Source organism: Rhinatrema bivittatum, unplaced genomic scaffold, assembly GCF_901001135.1.
Source record: "Rhinatrema bivittatum unplaced genomic scaffold, aRhiBiv1.1, whole genome shotgun sequence".
Lineage (NCBI taxonomy): Eukaryota > Metazoa > Chordata > Amphibia > Gymnophiona > Rhinatrematidae > Rhinatrema > Rhinatrema bivittatum.
The window spans coordinates 72,865-90,235 of NW_021820706.1; the positions used below are offsets into that span (position 1 = coordinate 72,865).

General features: G+C 41.6%; 1 protein-coding gene across 1 annotated transcript; it reads right to left on the bottom strand.

Annotated features, from left to right (window-relative positions):
* Nucleotides 1-15,762: 15,762 nt before the first annotated feature.
* On the bottom strand, nt 15,763-16,692 carry LOC115081979 (olfactory receptor 1S1-like). Its single transcript, XM_029586217.1, has one exon. The coding sequence runs from the start codon at nt 16,690-16,692 to the stop codon at nt 15,763-15,765; it is 930 nt and encodes a 309-aa protein (XP_029442077.1).
* Between the last annotated feature and the right edge of the window lie 679 nt (nt 16,693-17,371).

The window sequence follows — 17,371 nt, forward strand, 5'->3', positions numbered from 1 at the left end:
CATTGACCACTTCAGTGCTCAAATCAAGACCAGGCCATTTTGATTTGAGCACTCACGTGGTCATCTATACAATCAGAGTTTTTTCCCGGTCCTATATTTTTTATGTATCACTTCTAATGAGATAAGTACAACATTTAATTATAAGACAGTTGAATTATTTTTATATAAAAAATGTTTTCTAAATGGATAAAGATTATCTGTTAATAAATATTAACGGTCATTATTAAAACTATTGGTAGGTTGGGAATTGGTAGAAGACATTATCTGCAGTGCTTTCTAAATAATGCAGTCTCCAGCCCATTATGGGAAAGAGACTGTGGATTAAGTTCCTAAACACGCTGATGATCTGATATCATTTCCTGAAGATTTGCACTGTGTGCATGTGAGCACCTAATATGGTTATTACATGTCAAGGCTAAGTCTAATTGAAATCTCACATCTCTTAAGGGCTCATTAAAGGGTATTGTTATTAGGGATGTGAATCGTTTTTTGACGATTTAAAATATCGTCCGATATATTTTAAATCGTCAAAAATCGTTAGGGCCACGATACAATACCAATTCCCCCGATTTATCGTCAAAAAATCGTAAATCGGGGGAAGGGGGAGGGCAGGAAAACCGGCACACTAAAACACCCTAAAACCCACCCCCGACCCTTTAAATTAAATCGCTCACCCTCCCGAACCCCCCCCCAAATGCCTTAAATTACCTGGGGGTCCAGCGGCGGTCCGGAACGGTCTCCTGCAATTGAATCGTGTTGTCTTCAGCCGGCGCCATTCTGCGCCGCCATTTTGCAAAATGGCGGCGCAAAATAGCAGTGGCCATAGACCAACACGACCCCGGCTGAACGACCTCCTGCAGTCGATCTCCTGCCGGCGCCATTTTCCGTACGGAAAACGATTCGCGGCAGGAAATCGCTCCCGGACCCCCGCTGGACCCCCAGGGACTTTTGGCCAGCTTGGGGGGGCCTCCTGACCCCCACAAGACTTGCCAAAAGTCCAGCGGGGGTCCGGAACGACCTCCTGCAGTCGAATCGTGTTGGTCTATGGCCGCTGCCATTTTGCGCCGCCATTTTGCAAAATGGCGGCGCAGAATGGCGCCGGCTGAAGACAACACGATTCAATTGCAGGAGACCATTCCGGACCGCCGCTGGACCCCCAGGTAATTTAAGGCATTTGGGGGGGGGTTCGGGAGGGTGGGGGATTTAATTTAAAGGGTCGGAGGTGGGTTTTAGGGTGTTTTAGTGTGCCGGATTTCCTGCCCTCCCCCTTCCCCCGATTTAGCTACGGACCGCCGCTGGACCCCCAGGTAATTTAAGGCATTTGGGGGGGGTTTCGGGAGGGTGGGGGATTTAATTTAAAGGGTCGGGGGTGGGTTTTAGGGGGTTTTAGTGTGCCGGTTCACGATTTTAACGATTTTCACGATACTCTAAACACCCAAATGGCGACGATACGATTCCCTCCCCCTCCCAGCCGAAATCGATCGTTAAGATGATCAAGGACACGATTCACATCTCTAATTGTTATTGCTGTTACAGGGGAGGAAATTTACAGGAGAGCCATAAACAACAGTTTTACTAAAATTAAGCATTCGGTGGTTCTCAGTCACCCATGATTTTATCAATCCTATAAAGGATGTTACCCACTCAAATGTTGCTGGAATCTCTGTCTCAACCAAAATGAATAGCCCTATGTCATCCCACTAAATTAGATAAAATATGAATGCATCATCCAGGATGTCACATAGGAGACTTAGATAAATATTGAAAAGGGTCAAGGACACATCAGAACCCTGACGCCCTCCAGCTAACTCAGGAAACCAACCTGAACTTTTCTGACCATTTCTCACTGATTGCTCTCAAAAAGGAGACAAACCATTGAAAACACCACCCCCATTACTTAGATGTCACAAACTCTGCAACAACTAGCATGACATATAGTTTGAAATATGGAATTTTAATGCTATAAAGTATAAAATCAAGCATGAGGTCCAAAAATCCACCTGCTACATTTCATTAAGAATGACAGGATCTGAAAACTAAAAAACAAGAGACAAACATCAAGGAGTAATTGCTTTGGATGACCACAAGTTTATCTTAACAAAATTTTGTGGTAAATAGCTTCAGAAGTCTTTAATAACTGACAATGTTGACTTCCTGTTTAAAGCATTTTTCAGGGCCACATTTAACTCTTTGCTTCTCAGGCTGTAAATCAGAGGGTTCAGCAGTGGGAGAGTGAGGATATACGCTGCAGTAACCAGCTTGTTTGATTTCACAGAACTTGCAGAGCTGGGCTGCATATAAATTCCCAACATAGTCCCATATAACAGAATGAGGACTGTAAGGTGGGAGGAGCAGGTAGAGAAGGCCTTGCTTTTTCCCTCTCTAGAACGGATTCTCAGGATTGTGAAGATGATAAAAATGTAGGATGTTAGGGTCAGGAGAAATGGGGTAAAGACTGCAAACACAGACTCAATATAAGTCATAGTTAGAATGATCGAGGAGTCTGAGCAGGAAATTTCCTGCAGTGCTGAGAGTTCACAGAAGAAGTGATTGATTACATTGGAGTCACAGAAAGAAAACTGGGATGTAAAGATAGCCAGTGGCAATGAGTCTATTAAACCTGCAAGCCATGAGACAGCTGCCAGAAGAGCACAGACCCTCTTATTCATGACTATGGTATAACGCAGGGGATTGCATATTGCAACATAACGATCATATGCCATGGTAGCCAGAAGTGTAATTTCTATCCCCACACAAGCTAGAAAGCAATACAGTTGTATAATGCATGCACTGAAAGAAATAATATTACTCTCTTTCAGAAGGACTAAGAGTAATTTTGGCACAGTGACCGTCAGGGAAGAGATGTCAAGGGCAGACAGGTTGACCAAGAAGAAATACATGGGGGTGTGCAGGTGTCGGTCAGCACATACTATGCAGATAACGAGGAGGTTCCCCAGCACGGCCATCAGGTAGAGGAGCGAGAAGAGAATGAAGAGAGGGAGCTGCAGCTCCAGGAGCTCTGAGAATCCCAGAATCAGGAATTCCATCACACGGCTGTGATTTCCAGTTTCCCATTGTTTGTGCTCCATAGTGTGCTGAAGAGAAAAATAAGACAAAAAATGAAAGAGAAAAAAAATAGGAACTAGTCTAATAAAATATATATAAAAAAATAAAATGGATCCCTTAGGTTATAGTGGCCATCAATTTGGCATCGGGGCATTTGGCCCTCTCAGTTTTTGATTAAACCATATAACAGATGATGCATTGTATTTGATGCCAACTATTCTAAAGGGTTGGAAATTTATGACTTTTCACCATCCATCTACGTTTAGCTTCTCCTCAGGACATCATTAATTTTTATTTATTTACTTATTTGAAAGAAATGATATATTGCTTATTTTGACTAAAATCAATGCAAAGGAGATTATGGAACATTGTATCATAAGAAAGCAATAATGTTTAGGACTTTCTTGGCCTAACTGCTAAGCTACAAAGAAGTGAGGTACTAACCACAGTCTAATGTAAATGATAGAGCGTACTCCTATCTCTATATCTATCCTTTTACTTGTTTCTTCCTGTTTACCACTATGTTACCATTTGCTCACTGCTGTACTGTTGTACTTTGAGGGGGTACACGTGCAGAGGCAATATCACACCGTAACAGATCATAGTATAAATAACTGGAATTTAAAGACAGTCGCAATACAGTCTACATAGAGTCTAAATACAGTTTAAATATAGTCATAAACATAGCCTACAAAACAGACTAGCAACATACCAGCAGGACGGGGTGGGAGGGGAGGGATGGGGGGGGGGGGCTAAATGATGGGGGAAGAGGGGGAAGGGTTGAAAAAGAAGCTGGCTCAGAGAAGGTTCAGCTTTCACATTGGGCTGGCAACACTTAATGACTCTTTTCTGTAATTCAATGCCTCTCTAAAATAGTTTGTTATGCTACTGTTACTGTTTATACAATACGCACATTAAACTATGTATGCATTTCAACTTAATAAAAAAGACATAGAAAAAAAAACATGTAAAACATGGCATAAACATTCAATAATACAATAAAATATAGCATAAAAGTTCAATAAAACAATAAAACTGAAGGGGCAGATGTAACTAAAACACAGAATGCTCAATTGAAGGCTAAATGCAATTAATGAGTGTTTAGCTTTTTTCTGAAGAGTTTCAGTTCAGTAATGTGCCGTAGTTCATTCCACAGGCTATGGCCAGTGACAGAGAAAGTCCTACTATGAGTGGCCTGAAGACGAGCTCTTTACTGGTGGGTATCTGAAGGAGACCCCTGTCAGCTGACCTTAGAGCTCTCCCAGGAACATATCTTGTAAGCTTACAGGATATGGAGACAGGACCATCATCTTGTGAGCCTTTTCTGCCTAAAATTTCTGAGGGACTGAAATCCCTCAGTCAGAGCCTGACACATTAACACTTTAATACAATCCCATACTCACAGAACCAAATAGTCATGGAGTCATAGCAGGGCTTCTGTCATCTACTTACATAACTGTGCAGCCTGAGAGAGCTTTACAGTGTTACAGCACAGAGTTATGTAATGATAAACTCGCAAGATGAGAGTGACACAGTTGCATGATTTCAGAGAGAAATTTAGAAAAGTATCGTGTTGCACTCTCACACAGTCACAGTTATAGTGTTACTGTTTTTCACATTTTTCCTTTTTTTTTTTTGCAAGTGCAAATGCTATATTTTAAGATACTTTCATTTATTGAAAATATAATTATTTAAGTCATGTTTTAAAAATATGATGAACAATTCTCTTGGCAGTTATAGGAGATCATTACTGGGGTCTGTATTTGAAAAGCTATGTTGGACTTTACCTGTGTAGATCCAGAAGTCTTTAGTTTAAGAACTCTAACTCCAAATGCACCCTCATGTAGCTGCTAAAAAGTATTTCACGATGTGCGTACTTGAAGCAGCATAAAAATAAGAGTTCCTGTGAAAATGTTTAAATTGATGGAGAGAATTCTGCACATACATTGAAGTTACAGATATGCATGTAATGTGAATGTTCCCTCATGTAAATCCATCTCAATCGTAGCCGGTATAAATATTCACTGGTACTTTTGTACCTGTTTAACTTTTGGTGGGATGTGAGAAAGAAACTCCCTGGTCTGCTTCTCATTTAAAATTTGCTTTATTTTTGGAGGTGCAAATGTAATCATGGATCTTGTCACTAAGAAGCTTATGGAAAATTTGCACCTAAGACCCTTATTGTTGTTTTTCATTTTTATTTAATTTGTGACATAAGTATTGGAGGCTTCTAAAACCTGCCCTTATTGCCTTCTCTACATGTGTGACACCACATAACTGAATGTTAAATTATGTTTAGAGAGGTTTGCTCCATCTGATAAGAGACCAAATTTCCATAAGGGTTCTTTATATCCCATGTGCTACTCAGCTGCCTGCATGTGGGGGAAGACAGATGAACAAACATGGTCACCTCGTTAATTTATTCCTTTCCTTTCACAAAGAACACAAAATGCTCATGAAATGCTTTCTCTTAAACTATAATTTTAAAGTAAGTGATGCTTCTATTAGAATATCCTAGAAAAGTTTAGAGCTTAATTTTTATTACCTTTCTTTATGTAATCTAATGCCAGGGTTTTACCCTTGATTTTCAGTAATTTTCAGGATTTTGCCCTTGATTTTCAGAAAATTTCAAATTATTTAATAAAGACTAAAATCCCCTCTCCTTCCATATTTTAAAGGTACAGATATTTTTTCAAGGGTTTCCCATATTTTGAGCCATCCTTAATCACATCTCAGATCGTGCCACTGTATCCATTGCTAACTTTCAATGTCTAGTAGAACAGTTGGGTCAACATTTGAACTTCCTCACAAAAGATATTATAAGAACATCAGAAAATATTTTGTACTGTTTTCTCTGGGTGTGATGAGATTGTTAGCAATAATGAACTTGCCCCATAATTATCCAGTTAGAGTTCATCATCCATACTTCAGGATTACTATCATATCAAAGACTTACATGTCAAGCACATTCCCCAGGAAAGCATTTACAAACTGAGGGTACATCATAGTGGAGAACATTAGCACAGATTCTAATCACTTACTTTCATGGCGAACAATATCTGCATCTCTGGCATGAATTGCCTGATGAGCTGGAAGTCATTATATTGGTTGATAAATCCTTTGGGATTTGATCCCTGGATACTTAACGTCTTTGGACACAATAATTATATTCTACATTTATGGGATAATTTTGTAAAAGTCTGCATTATTTGGAAGGCAAGTATACACAGATTTTATGTCAGTATTCAGAGGGAATGTACATGCAAATGTTCCCTTTGAAAGTTACCCTACTAACTAAAGTTACCTACCATACAATTATATTTGCTATTTTGACTGCAGTTTTTTTTTCTGGGAAAATTTATAAATATACTTTTGAAAATTCTATTTCAGTTTTGTGTGGATAAAGTGCAAACATTATTTGGCTCCTTTGAGGTGGTACTTAATTACGTCCCTCTTGCAGTCCCCCAGATAGTCAGTGGGAAAGTTTTGAAAATGTCTCTAAGGTTGAGATTAAAAACTTTATGTCAAAACTTATTTTTTTGGGACATCGTTAGTCTGAGGAGGATTTGTATTGAAATTCTGATTGATATAGTGAATATTTCATTCACAGAAGTTTTGTACTTTGTTTCCTTGAAGAAAGTCACAAGTCACCCCATTCTTAAGAAGGATAACCTACCAGTTGACAGGTTTGCCAGATATGAGTATTTTCATCCAATGTTCTATTGCTAAGGTTTTAGGAAAAGCAGTGCTGATTTAGTCAGACAATTTTTTCTTTAATATATGCTAGTACGAGGTACTTATGCTTCTACTGTAGGTGCTAAGCAACAACAGAAGCCTTAGGTCTGGATTGCAGTAGCTGCTGAAAACTAAGGTATCAAGAGGGTGGGAGGGTAAAGGTTTGGTGGAGGTGAGAGTGTTGGTGGGGGCCCCACTCTGGTGTGCATTCCCAGAAAGGGTGAGGGCATAAATAAATGTGTTATTCCTTGCAGCAGGCACATTGGCTATCTGTACAGTCCCTTCTTTCCCAGGGTGGAGGTTCATTTGAATGGAGGATGAAAGGAGTCCTCTCGGGACTCAGTGCAGGGTGAGTAACTCTCCTCTCCTGATACCCCTGAATGATATGATAGTTACTGATACTGTGTGTGCTGAAAGTCCCAAAGAAGTCATTGGAACCACTTTGTTAGTGTCCAAATAATTTTTTACTGTTGCAAATGGTTGTAGAATGGTAGAACACTGATCCACAGCACTGAGTAAAGTGTTCTTTCCAAGCTTCTCCTTAATCTGTGCAGGACTGTGTGCTAGTGCCAAGGGAGATACTACCTTCCAGGGTTTGGAAAAATAGAGTCCCAGATGGTACAAGGTGTCCCTGTGATTTCTGGGTCACCCCAGATTCCTGTCTCTGCACAGAGAGATAAGCGCACGCTCTCTCCCCAGGGCTGATGGAAGCACTGGATATTTGGCTTCACTGAGGTTAGGACTGGTCTTTTACTCAATTTTTTAATTCTCAGCTGCAGATCTTTTCCTTTTGCTGATGTGACCCCTAATGGAAGGGATCTCTGAAGCAGGCTCTCTGGGCTTCAAGCAGGAAGGAGGGACAGTCTAAATATTTTCCTCGATCTAACTTAGGCCTGGATTCACCATTCTACTGCAGAATGGTGAATCCAGTGAAAACGGGGGGTGGGGGGGCAAAGGGGGGTGGGCCTGAAAAAGCCGGCAGCAATCGCACTACCGCGGTACACCGGCTGCCGGCTTTCGTACTGAAGAGCGACACCATAAACGGTGGAGTTATTTGGCGCGCTACTGGCGAAGATAATGGGTCTTACCTTATTGCCACCAGCGAAGACATTGCAGAGTCCGCCCTGATGCTACCCTGACTCCTCCCCTCTCTGCTCTGACTCCGCCCTGACTCCACCCCTAGCAAGCTATCACACACAATAAGCAATAGAAAATGACCCTCTTAATTTGTTCAAAAACTGAAATTACCACTGGAGTGTCTCCTTATAGAGGGTCACCATCACTTCAAGGGCAAGTCTTCCCTAACCTTGCACAGCCCAGACCCAGGGTTCCCCATTGCCTGGGCCCAGGAAGTGTGCAGTCTCCAGTAAGGCTCCTACCAATCAAAAAGGTTAACTCTAAAAAAATGTACCCAGAGGAAACAATCCAAACCAAACAGGTTGTGAACTTGGATGGAAAGGCCCCTCCTGACCCTGGTCAGGCACTAAAACAGGGCTTGCTTGGCTCCTCTTACTGGGCCTGCAAAACAACAAAAATATTAACCTCTTTCTCTACCTGTGTACTTTTTATTAACCAAAAAGGTCTTCCTCCTGAGCAGTAGCTAGGGAGCTGTTATTTACTATTACAAGTGGGTTGGCCACTCTAGACTCCAAAGAAGGAAGGGCTGTATTTGAATGAAAGCTCCCCATACCTCATCCTGCACCAAATTAGTTGAGAAGGAACCAAGGGTTTACTGGAAAAAGAACTGAGTGTCTGCTACACCCTGTTACATATAAAGGTATCGATCAGTGGAAGGGGGGGAGGGGAGGGCAAGGGGTGAGACTAGGCCCAGTGGCAGAACATAGATTTTTTTAAATAAAAATGAACTGTTCATCTTAATTATGATGAAAACAACAACAACAAAAAAAACACTCCCAGCCTAATGGCAGCTGTGGGAGGACCTGGCTGTTAAACATCTCCACGAGCAACTTTTAGTTTCCCTTTTTCTTAGAGGGGAAAGAAATGATGTGCAACACTTTGTCCTTCATTATATTTATTACAGATAAAATTCTACATTTATTTATTTATTTATTTAACAGTTTTTTATACCAACCTTCATAGTAAATTACCATATCGGATCGGTTTACAGTTTAACAAAGGGGAAACAACAAGAGTAACAAATTCACGTAAATGAAAGATAACAATAAGTAGGAATAAGTCAAAAATTACAATCAACAAGGGGAAATGGCTATGCGACAGTTGCTGTAGTCATCCGATCTGTCCCTTAGCACCCAGGGCTTATCTCTAATATATTTCATTAATAGGGCACGAAACCAATCAATGCTTAATTCCCTGATGACAAGCATTCTTACATCACATCAGTATTCTTATTGCTACATAACTGTTCCAATTGCACTAGGCAACTTATTAGAGATGAGCTTCGTTTTTTTCTACTGGGTCGTTTTTTGAATCGGACGCTTTGGGTAAAGTTAGTTTTTCCTCGATTAGTTTTTTGGAAAAATGAACAAAAACTAAATGGGGAAAAACAAAATGGGCCCAAAAAACGATGCGGGAAAACGAAGCTCAAAAAAACCCACCCCAAGCATTAAAATTTACTATTATACATTAAATACAACCCCTCCCCCCACCATCCCGATCCCTCCCCAAGACTTACTAACATCCCTGGTAGTCCAGCAGGGTCCTGCAAATGAATTCTCCCTCTGGGCCGTCGGGCTTTTGGGCCTGCCTCGCATCAAAATGGTGCCGATAGCCTTTGACCTACTATGTCACAGGGGCTACCGGTGCCATTGGTCAGCCCTTCACATGATAGGAGCACAAGATGGCGCGGGCCATCCATTGCTCCTACCATGTGACAGGGGCTGACCAATGGTACCGGTAGCCCCTGTGATATAATGAGGGCAAAGGCTATCAGCGCCATTTTGATTACTGGCAACCAACGGCGAGATCGCTCCTGGACCCCCACTGGACCACCAGGGACTTTTGGCAAGTCTTGTGGGGTCCCTCTTTATGCCTTTGCCCTCTTATTCATGATGATGGTGTAACATGGGATTGCATATTGCAACATAACGGTCATAGCCATGGCAGTGAGAAGCAGAAATTCTATCTCAACACAGGCCAAAAAGCAATACAACTGTGTAATACACTCACTCAGATATATGGTGTTACTTTTCTTTAGGACTGCCAGTAATTTTGGCACAAAGACTGTCATAGAAGAAATATCTAGGACAGACAAATTGACCAGGAAGAAATGAATGGGGGTGTGCAGGTGTGGATCTGCACAGATTACACAGATAACAAGGAGGTTCCCCAGCACGGCCATCAGGTAGAGGAGTGAGAAGAGAGTGAAGAGAGGGAGCTGCAGCTCTGGGAACTCTGAGAACCCCAGAAGCAGGAATTCTGTCACATGGCTGTGATTTTCCATTTCACAAGATTCATTCTTCAATATGTGCTCAGAAATTTAAAAAAGTGAAAGAATGGAAATAAATTAAAAAAAAATAAACTATGTAAGAATAAAAAAAGAATCACAGAACTGCACATTCACACAAGTGACACAGTTGAACAGTAACACAGTTATACAGTTTTGCAGCCAAATGGTCAAATAGTTATACACTAAGGCAGACACACAATGAAACAATCCCATAGAGGTAGAGTTCAAAGGTCATAGACCACTCAGATATATTTAATTACAGAGTTTCACAGTCATACTATTAGGCAGTCACAAAGGGCCTCATTTTCCAATATCGCAGTGGCAACGCATGACGGGGCGTGTCTTATGCAAATAAGGCATTTTTCGTGCAGTGGGGAAACATCGCCGCACGCGATGTTTTCGCTGGAGTTGCAAATCGTGAAAACAACGTGCAATGTGATAAAACAACTAATGAATCATCGCAGTACACAAAAGTGTCCAGCCAGGAGTATTGCAGTCTGTGATATTCCCTGACAGCCTGTTTCAGTATCCTGCAGGTGGGGGGAGGGAGAGAGAGACTTCCTATAATGCCTATGCCCTAGACAGGTATTTGTATCCCTATGGGAGGGCCACCTAGTAACTCGAGGTGGGGATTAGGTATGAGCGTAGGGGGTTGTGGGCCACTTTCACATTCAACATGAGATCTACGGAAAGAACAGTGGTCTCTAGTGAAGATTTGCTGGCCGTCGGAGTGAGGACACTCACTCCAAGAAAAGATTTGGGCAACGTTCTCTCAACCTAGCTTGATGGACACTCTACCTGGGCAACAACAAGCTAGGTTGAGAGAACGTTGCCCAAATCTCTTCTTGGAGTGAGTTTCCTCACTCCGACGGCCAGCAAATCTTCACTAGAAACCACTGTTCTTTCCGTAGGTCTCATGTTGAATGTGAAAGTGGCCCACAACCCCCTACGCTCATACCTAATCCCCACCTCGAGTTACTAGGTGGCCCTCCCATAGGGATACAAATACCTGTCTAGGGCATAGGCATTATAGGAAGTCTCTCTCTCTCTCTCTCTCTCTCTCTCTCTCTCTCTCTCTCCTCTCTCTCTCTCTCTCTCTCTCTTGTGAATTTTAAATGCATGGTATGCACCAAAGCCAGGAGGTATTTAACAGGCACCCATGTATGTGCACAACATTGTTTTTCGGTCTGGTCTGGCTGGATTTATGAATGAAACCAGTGCACTGGGGTCCCCTACTGTGTAACTTTACTTCTGCTATGGATGGCATTTAAGACATAAAACAAAAAAGGCTATGCTAATCAGCAGGGTTTTAATGGTAGGAACTAAGAAGGTAAAAGGATGCTAAATAACTGGGTGAACTGGGAACGAATTGGAGAAAATGGCAATTGTGTTGGCATGCGTTAGGGATGTTCAGCAGGGACGGATTTGTCCCATTCAGTATTCGTATTCGTCGGGACCCAAATCCATTGCATCCATTCTCGGAGGACCCCAATCCATTCATTAGTTACATATGTATTTGTTTCTCCCCAAAAAACCCATCCCAATCCTTTAAATGTAATTAACTACAAGCCCCCACCCTCCTGACCCCCCAAGACTTGCCAAAAGTCCCTGATGGTCCAGCAGGGGTCCTGGAGCGATCTCCTGTACTCGGGTTGTCGGCTGCCAGTATTCAAAATGGCGCCGATAGCCTTTGCTCTTACTATGTCACTGGGGCTACCAGTGCCATTGGTCGGCCCCTGCACACGGTAGGAGCACAAGATGGTGCCAGCCATCCATTGCGCCATTTTGAATACCAGCAGCCGACAGCCCGAGTGCAGGAGATCGCTCCAGGACCCCCGCTGGACCACCAGGGACTTTTGGCAAGTCTTGGGGGGTCATGAGGGTGGGGGTTTATTCGTTAGTGATACGTTGTATTCGTGGGGGTTCGCCATACATTTCGTGACCCCCATGAATACAATAAATATGGCATATACGTTGTGGATTGCCAATACATTGCAAACAAATGCACATCCCTAGCACGCATGACTAGTAAAATCCCCCCACTTGTGGTAGAGTCGCGTTTGCACACACATGCTCACATCCATATAAAATTGTGCACATATGGGTGCACGTTGAGCCTATTTTATACCATGTATGCATATATGCGCATATGTTATAATGTGGCTGAATCATTTGGCATGAGCCAACATATGCCATGTGTGCTCACATGGCTGCTTCAAAGGTACTGTTAAAGCATGCAACTGTGCCCATGATTTAAAATTCACGTGCCCATACGTATATTAAAATTACCGTCCCAGTGAATATCTAAGCTGCTGCTGTTTGTTGCTGTTCTGATGTGGATTCAAGGGGGTCGATTGTGATCCATCCTGAATCAGACTTGAGATTCTGTCTAACCCTGAACTGGTTCTATGCTTTATGAGGAGTGGTGGGACCAACCTGTGAACTTCTACCCAAAGGATATTATTAAAAGCCGAAAATATTTTATACATTTTTCACTAGGTGGATCAGAGGGGATTGAATTTATATCTGGCCCTGATGCTGATTTAGATCATAAATGATAATGTTAGAGTAAATCATCCATAGTCAGGGCCAGTGTAAGCATATTTGGCACGCTAGGTAAACCTTTGATCATTCAATCCCTGTTCCCCAACAGTGGCAGTGGCTCCAGCACAGCACAGCACTCCCTTCTTTGATGGCATTGGCTGTGCTACCACACCCCTCTAGACATCACACTGTAGGATTTTGCAGCCCCTAAAATCTTGCTGCTATAGGCAGCCATCTAGTTTGCCCTTAGCATCAATCCTATCTATACTTCAGGAACACCATTGTATCAAAGAATAATATCATATATATTTTCATCAGAAATGCATTTGTAAAGTTTATCAAAAGATGATGAAAGATGGGATGAAAGATTTCCATTGCCCACTTAATATTTGCTCTTCTGCTCTTATAAAATTGTTGAGACCTGATGTTGGAAGTTTTATCACCAAGCTAGTGAATTCTTCACTCACTGAAGAAACCCTCCCAGTCATGCTGAAAACTACTGTAGTTCAGCCCTTGCTAAAAAAAAAAAAAAGTCTGACACTGTTTACCTTTTTCCATTGTGACAACAAACTATTTAATCCTACTCTCTCTGTTTCCTGTCTTTAACCAACTTGCAATCCACAAAAGGACATTGCCTCCTTTCCCATGACTTTTTAGTTTTCTTAGAAACCTTTCATGTGGGACATTGTCAAATGCCTTCTGAAAATCCAAATACACCACATCTACTGGTCCACCTTTGACCATGTTTATTCACCTCTTCAAAAAAAATGTAGGAGATTTGTGAGGCAAGACTTCCCTTGGGTTAATCCATGCTGGTTGTATCTATCTAAATGATTTGTAATTTTATTCTTTATAACAGTTCCCATGATTTTTCCTGGCACTGAAGTGAGGCTCACCTGTCTATAGTTTCCCTGATCACCCCGGAGCCCTTTTTAACTATTGGGATTATATTGGCCATTTTCCAATCTTCAGGTGCAATGTATGATTTTAATGATAGGTTACAAATTAATTGAAATAGGTCTGAACATTCATTCTTTAGTTCTTTCAGAACTCAGGGGTGTATACCATCTGGTCAAGGTGATTTACTACTCTTCAGTTTGTCAATCTGGCCTACCACATCTTTCAGGTTCACCGTGATTTGGTTCAGTTCATCTGAATCACCATCTTTGAAAACCATCTTCGGGCTTCTTGGCTGGTCTTTGGGGCTTCCTGGTTGGGATCAGCAGCTTCATGGGTGAGAGCTATGGAAACAAAACATAAGGAATAAGTAGTAATGCCAGCTAGTATCCTTTTTTCATTTGACATTAGAGGTGCACTTTGCTTCTTAACATTGTGAGCATCTTATGCCAAATGATGTGCATACCCGTTGCTGCCTGCCCAATTACAGGTGAAGTGCACATACCGGCTGCAGCTTGCATCATGTCTAGTCGCACAGCCATACCCTCAAATATTCCTGTCCCAGTCTTTGCACCAGCCGCTCCTACATTGGGGTGTGGGTGATGGTACAAGAGGCTCCTCTTCTGGTCCACTTTTGATATTTATTTCTGCTCACCATCTTGGCTTTCAGTTGCTCCTTGATGTCCCGGTACCTGTGGGCCACCTGCTCCCTGCTTCATTGGACTCCACTGTGCATGGTGATGCCCTGGGCTAAGTTGCGCCAGATCTGGCCCTAGGCTGCCTTCGAGGTCTTGGCAGCCCGGTTTCCAAAGAGCATAGTATAATGCTGCAGGACCCCTGCAATGACCATCTCGTTCTCCTGCATGTTGAGCTTGAGAGCCCTGAGATGAAGGCATCCTGCTCTGCCTGGCTGCCAGAAAAGGGTGCCACATCCACTTCTGGAGAGGTGTCCTCCCTTCCCTCACTCTCCCTCCCACTCTCCTCTCCCTTCTCCCCTCCCTTCCTCCCCATCCTGCCCCTGCCTTGCCAAGTCCCCTCTCCTCTGCCCTCTATCGCTATGTCTAGTCTACCATCTTCTTCCCTATCCCCTTCTCCATTCTCCCTCCTGCCTCTTATCCCTTCCCTCCTGCCTCTCTCTCTCCACTCCTGACCCTGTCCCTACTTCTACTCATCCTTCCCCTAGCACTCCTGTCCTTGTCCTCCCACCTCCTCTCCTCTCCTCTCTCCCTATATCTCTTTTCTCCACTCTCCCCACACCTCTCATGCTCCATAATCTCCACAACCTCCATACACCTCCACACTCCTCCACACACCTTCTCATTCTTCCACTCACCTCCTCCACAGAAAAGACAAGCTGATAAATATGACAAACAAAACCTTTCATACACACAGACAGAAAAAAGACAAAGGTCAAGGTAAACACAAGGAAAAACAGTAAAGAACAGGGCAACACATTCAGAATTCACAATAACCACTAACCACTACCCACCTCTTCTCCTCTAACTTCTGAGTTAGCCAGCTAAATGCTTTTGAATATGGACCTCTAGAAATTTATTGAAAATCTATTTAGGCAGGGTTATTGATAAATGCCCATTTGACAACAGTTCTTTTTTTTTAAAGTTATTTTGTTGAATGTATAAGTAGAATGTTATATTTGTTCTACTGTACATAACTTAGGTGATTAATCAATCAGATAAAGGTAAGATTAATTTAGACTGCCTCAGAAGCAAACAGTATGGATGAAATGAGAGCCCTATCAGAATTGGTGGATGTGAATTTGGAGATTTTAGTCTTATTTTTTAATATGCACAAATATCAGAAAATTATTGAAAAAAGGCAATTATTTTGTATGATTATTACGCCACATTGTGCAAGGTGGTTTGTTCCATTGCTAGCACTCGGAAGTTTTTTCCTCCTTTTAACAAAAATATTAAATAAGTGATTTTCATAACTGGAATTCATGAAAATAATTGAAGTATGTTTTGTTTTGTATGTATCAAACAAATGCACATCACCAATGGGGCCCCATATTCTCAAATACGACATCAAAATAAACTCTTGTTTTCATCAGGCTTCCAAAAGTGTTTAGCAGCTCAAAATGTTGACTTCCTGTTTATAGCTTTCTTCAGGGCCACATTTAACTCTTTACTTCTCAAGCTATATATTAGGGGGTTTAGCAGTGGGAGAACTATTATATACAATGCAGTAGGCAGCTTGTTTGACGTTACAGAGTTTCTTGACTTGGGCAACACATACACTCCTACTATAGTACCATATAATAGAATGATGACCATCAGGTGGGAGGAGCAGGTAGAGAAGGCCTTCTTTTTCCCCTCTATAGAATGGATTTTAAGGATGACAGAGATAATAAACCCATAGGATGTCAGGGTTAGGAGAAATGGGATAAAGATCGTAAACACTGATATTACAAAAGTCATATTTTGAATGTTTGAGGTGTCTGAGCAGGAAAGTTCCAGCAGTGCTAAGATTTCACAGAAAAAATGATTGATTACATTGGAATCACAGAAAGACAACTGGGATATTATGATAGTGTGTGGCAATATTTCTATTAAACCTGTTACCCATGAGACAGTTCCCAGAAGAGCACAGACCCTCTTATTCATGACAATAGTATAACGAAGGGGATTGCATATTGCAACATAACGATCATACGCCATGGCAGAGAGAAGCGTGTATTCTATCGCAAGACAAATCAAAGAACAATACATCTGTAGAATACATTCATTGAAAGATATGGTAATATTCTCCTTAATAAGGATTGCCAGTAATTTTGGCACAGTGACTGTTACGGAAGAGATGTCGAGGATGGACAAGTTAGCCAAGAAGAAATACATAGGGTTGTGCAGGTGTCGGTTGGCGCATATTGTGCAAATAACGAGGAGGTTCCCCAGCAGAGCCATCAGGTAGAGAAGTGAGAAGAGAGAGAAGAGAGGGAGCCGCAGATCTGGGAACTCTGAGAACCCTAGAATCAGGAATTCTGTCACAGCACTATGATTTCCCATTTCTGAAGATTCATACATCATTGAGTGCTGAGAAATAAAAGACATAAAAGAATGTAAACAAATTTAAAAGATATGTAAAAGATCTTACCTAATTATAGTGGCATAGAATAAAACAGTAATTCAGTACTAACCAAGAGCTAAAAATACTGGGAATAATTCACCTCTATCAAAGCCAAAATAACCCGAACCAATTACCCTATACATGGGAATAAGTATCAGAATATTCTAAGTGCTCTTGTGAAAACTCTGTAGGATCTTGCCCACAATGGGCTTCAACCAGCATTCATACTACTGAGCACATAATTCTCACATCATTTACTCATTCCCATTCAACACTACAGTTTTATAACCCCAAACTACCTTACATTCATTTTTATTTTTATTAATATCAAAAATATTCTTTTAATGTCTCAAAATCTAAAAAACACTTGCAACTTATCTTTAAACTGTCTTCAACATTGGCTCAGTAGTATCCCGACATTGACAATGTTTCAGCTTCTGCCTGCCTCAGGGGAATATGCCTAATCTGGAAAACAAAAATAAAAACAAAAAACAAACTTGCACTAGAAAATCCACAGCGATATCATTAAAAACACGATCAGTGGAAACATACCTTTGAAATAACTAGCTCCAATCCATAATCATTTCAAAATGGTGAAAATGTTCAAACCTCAACCCT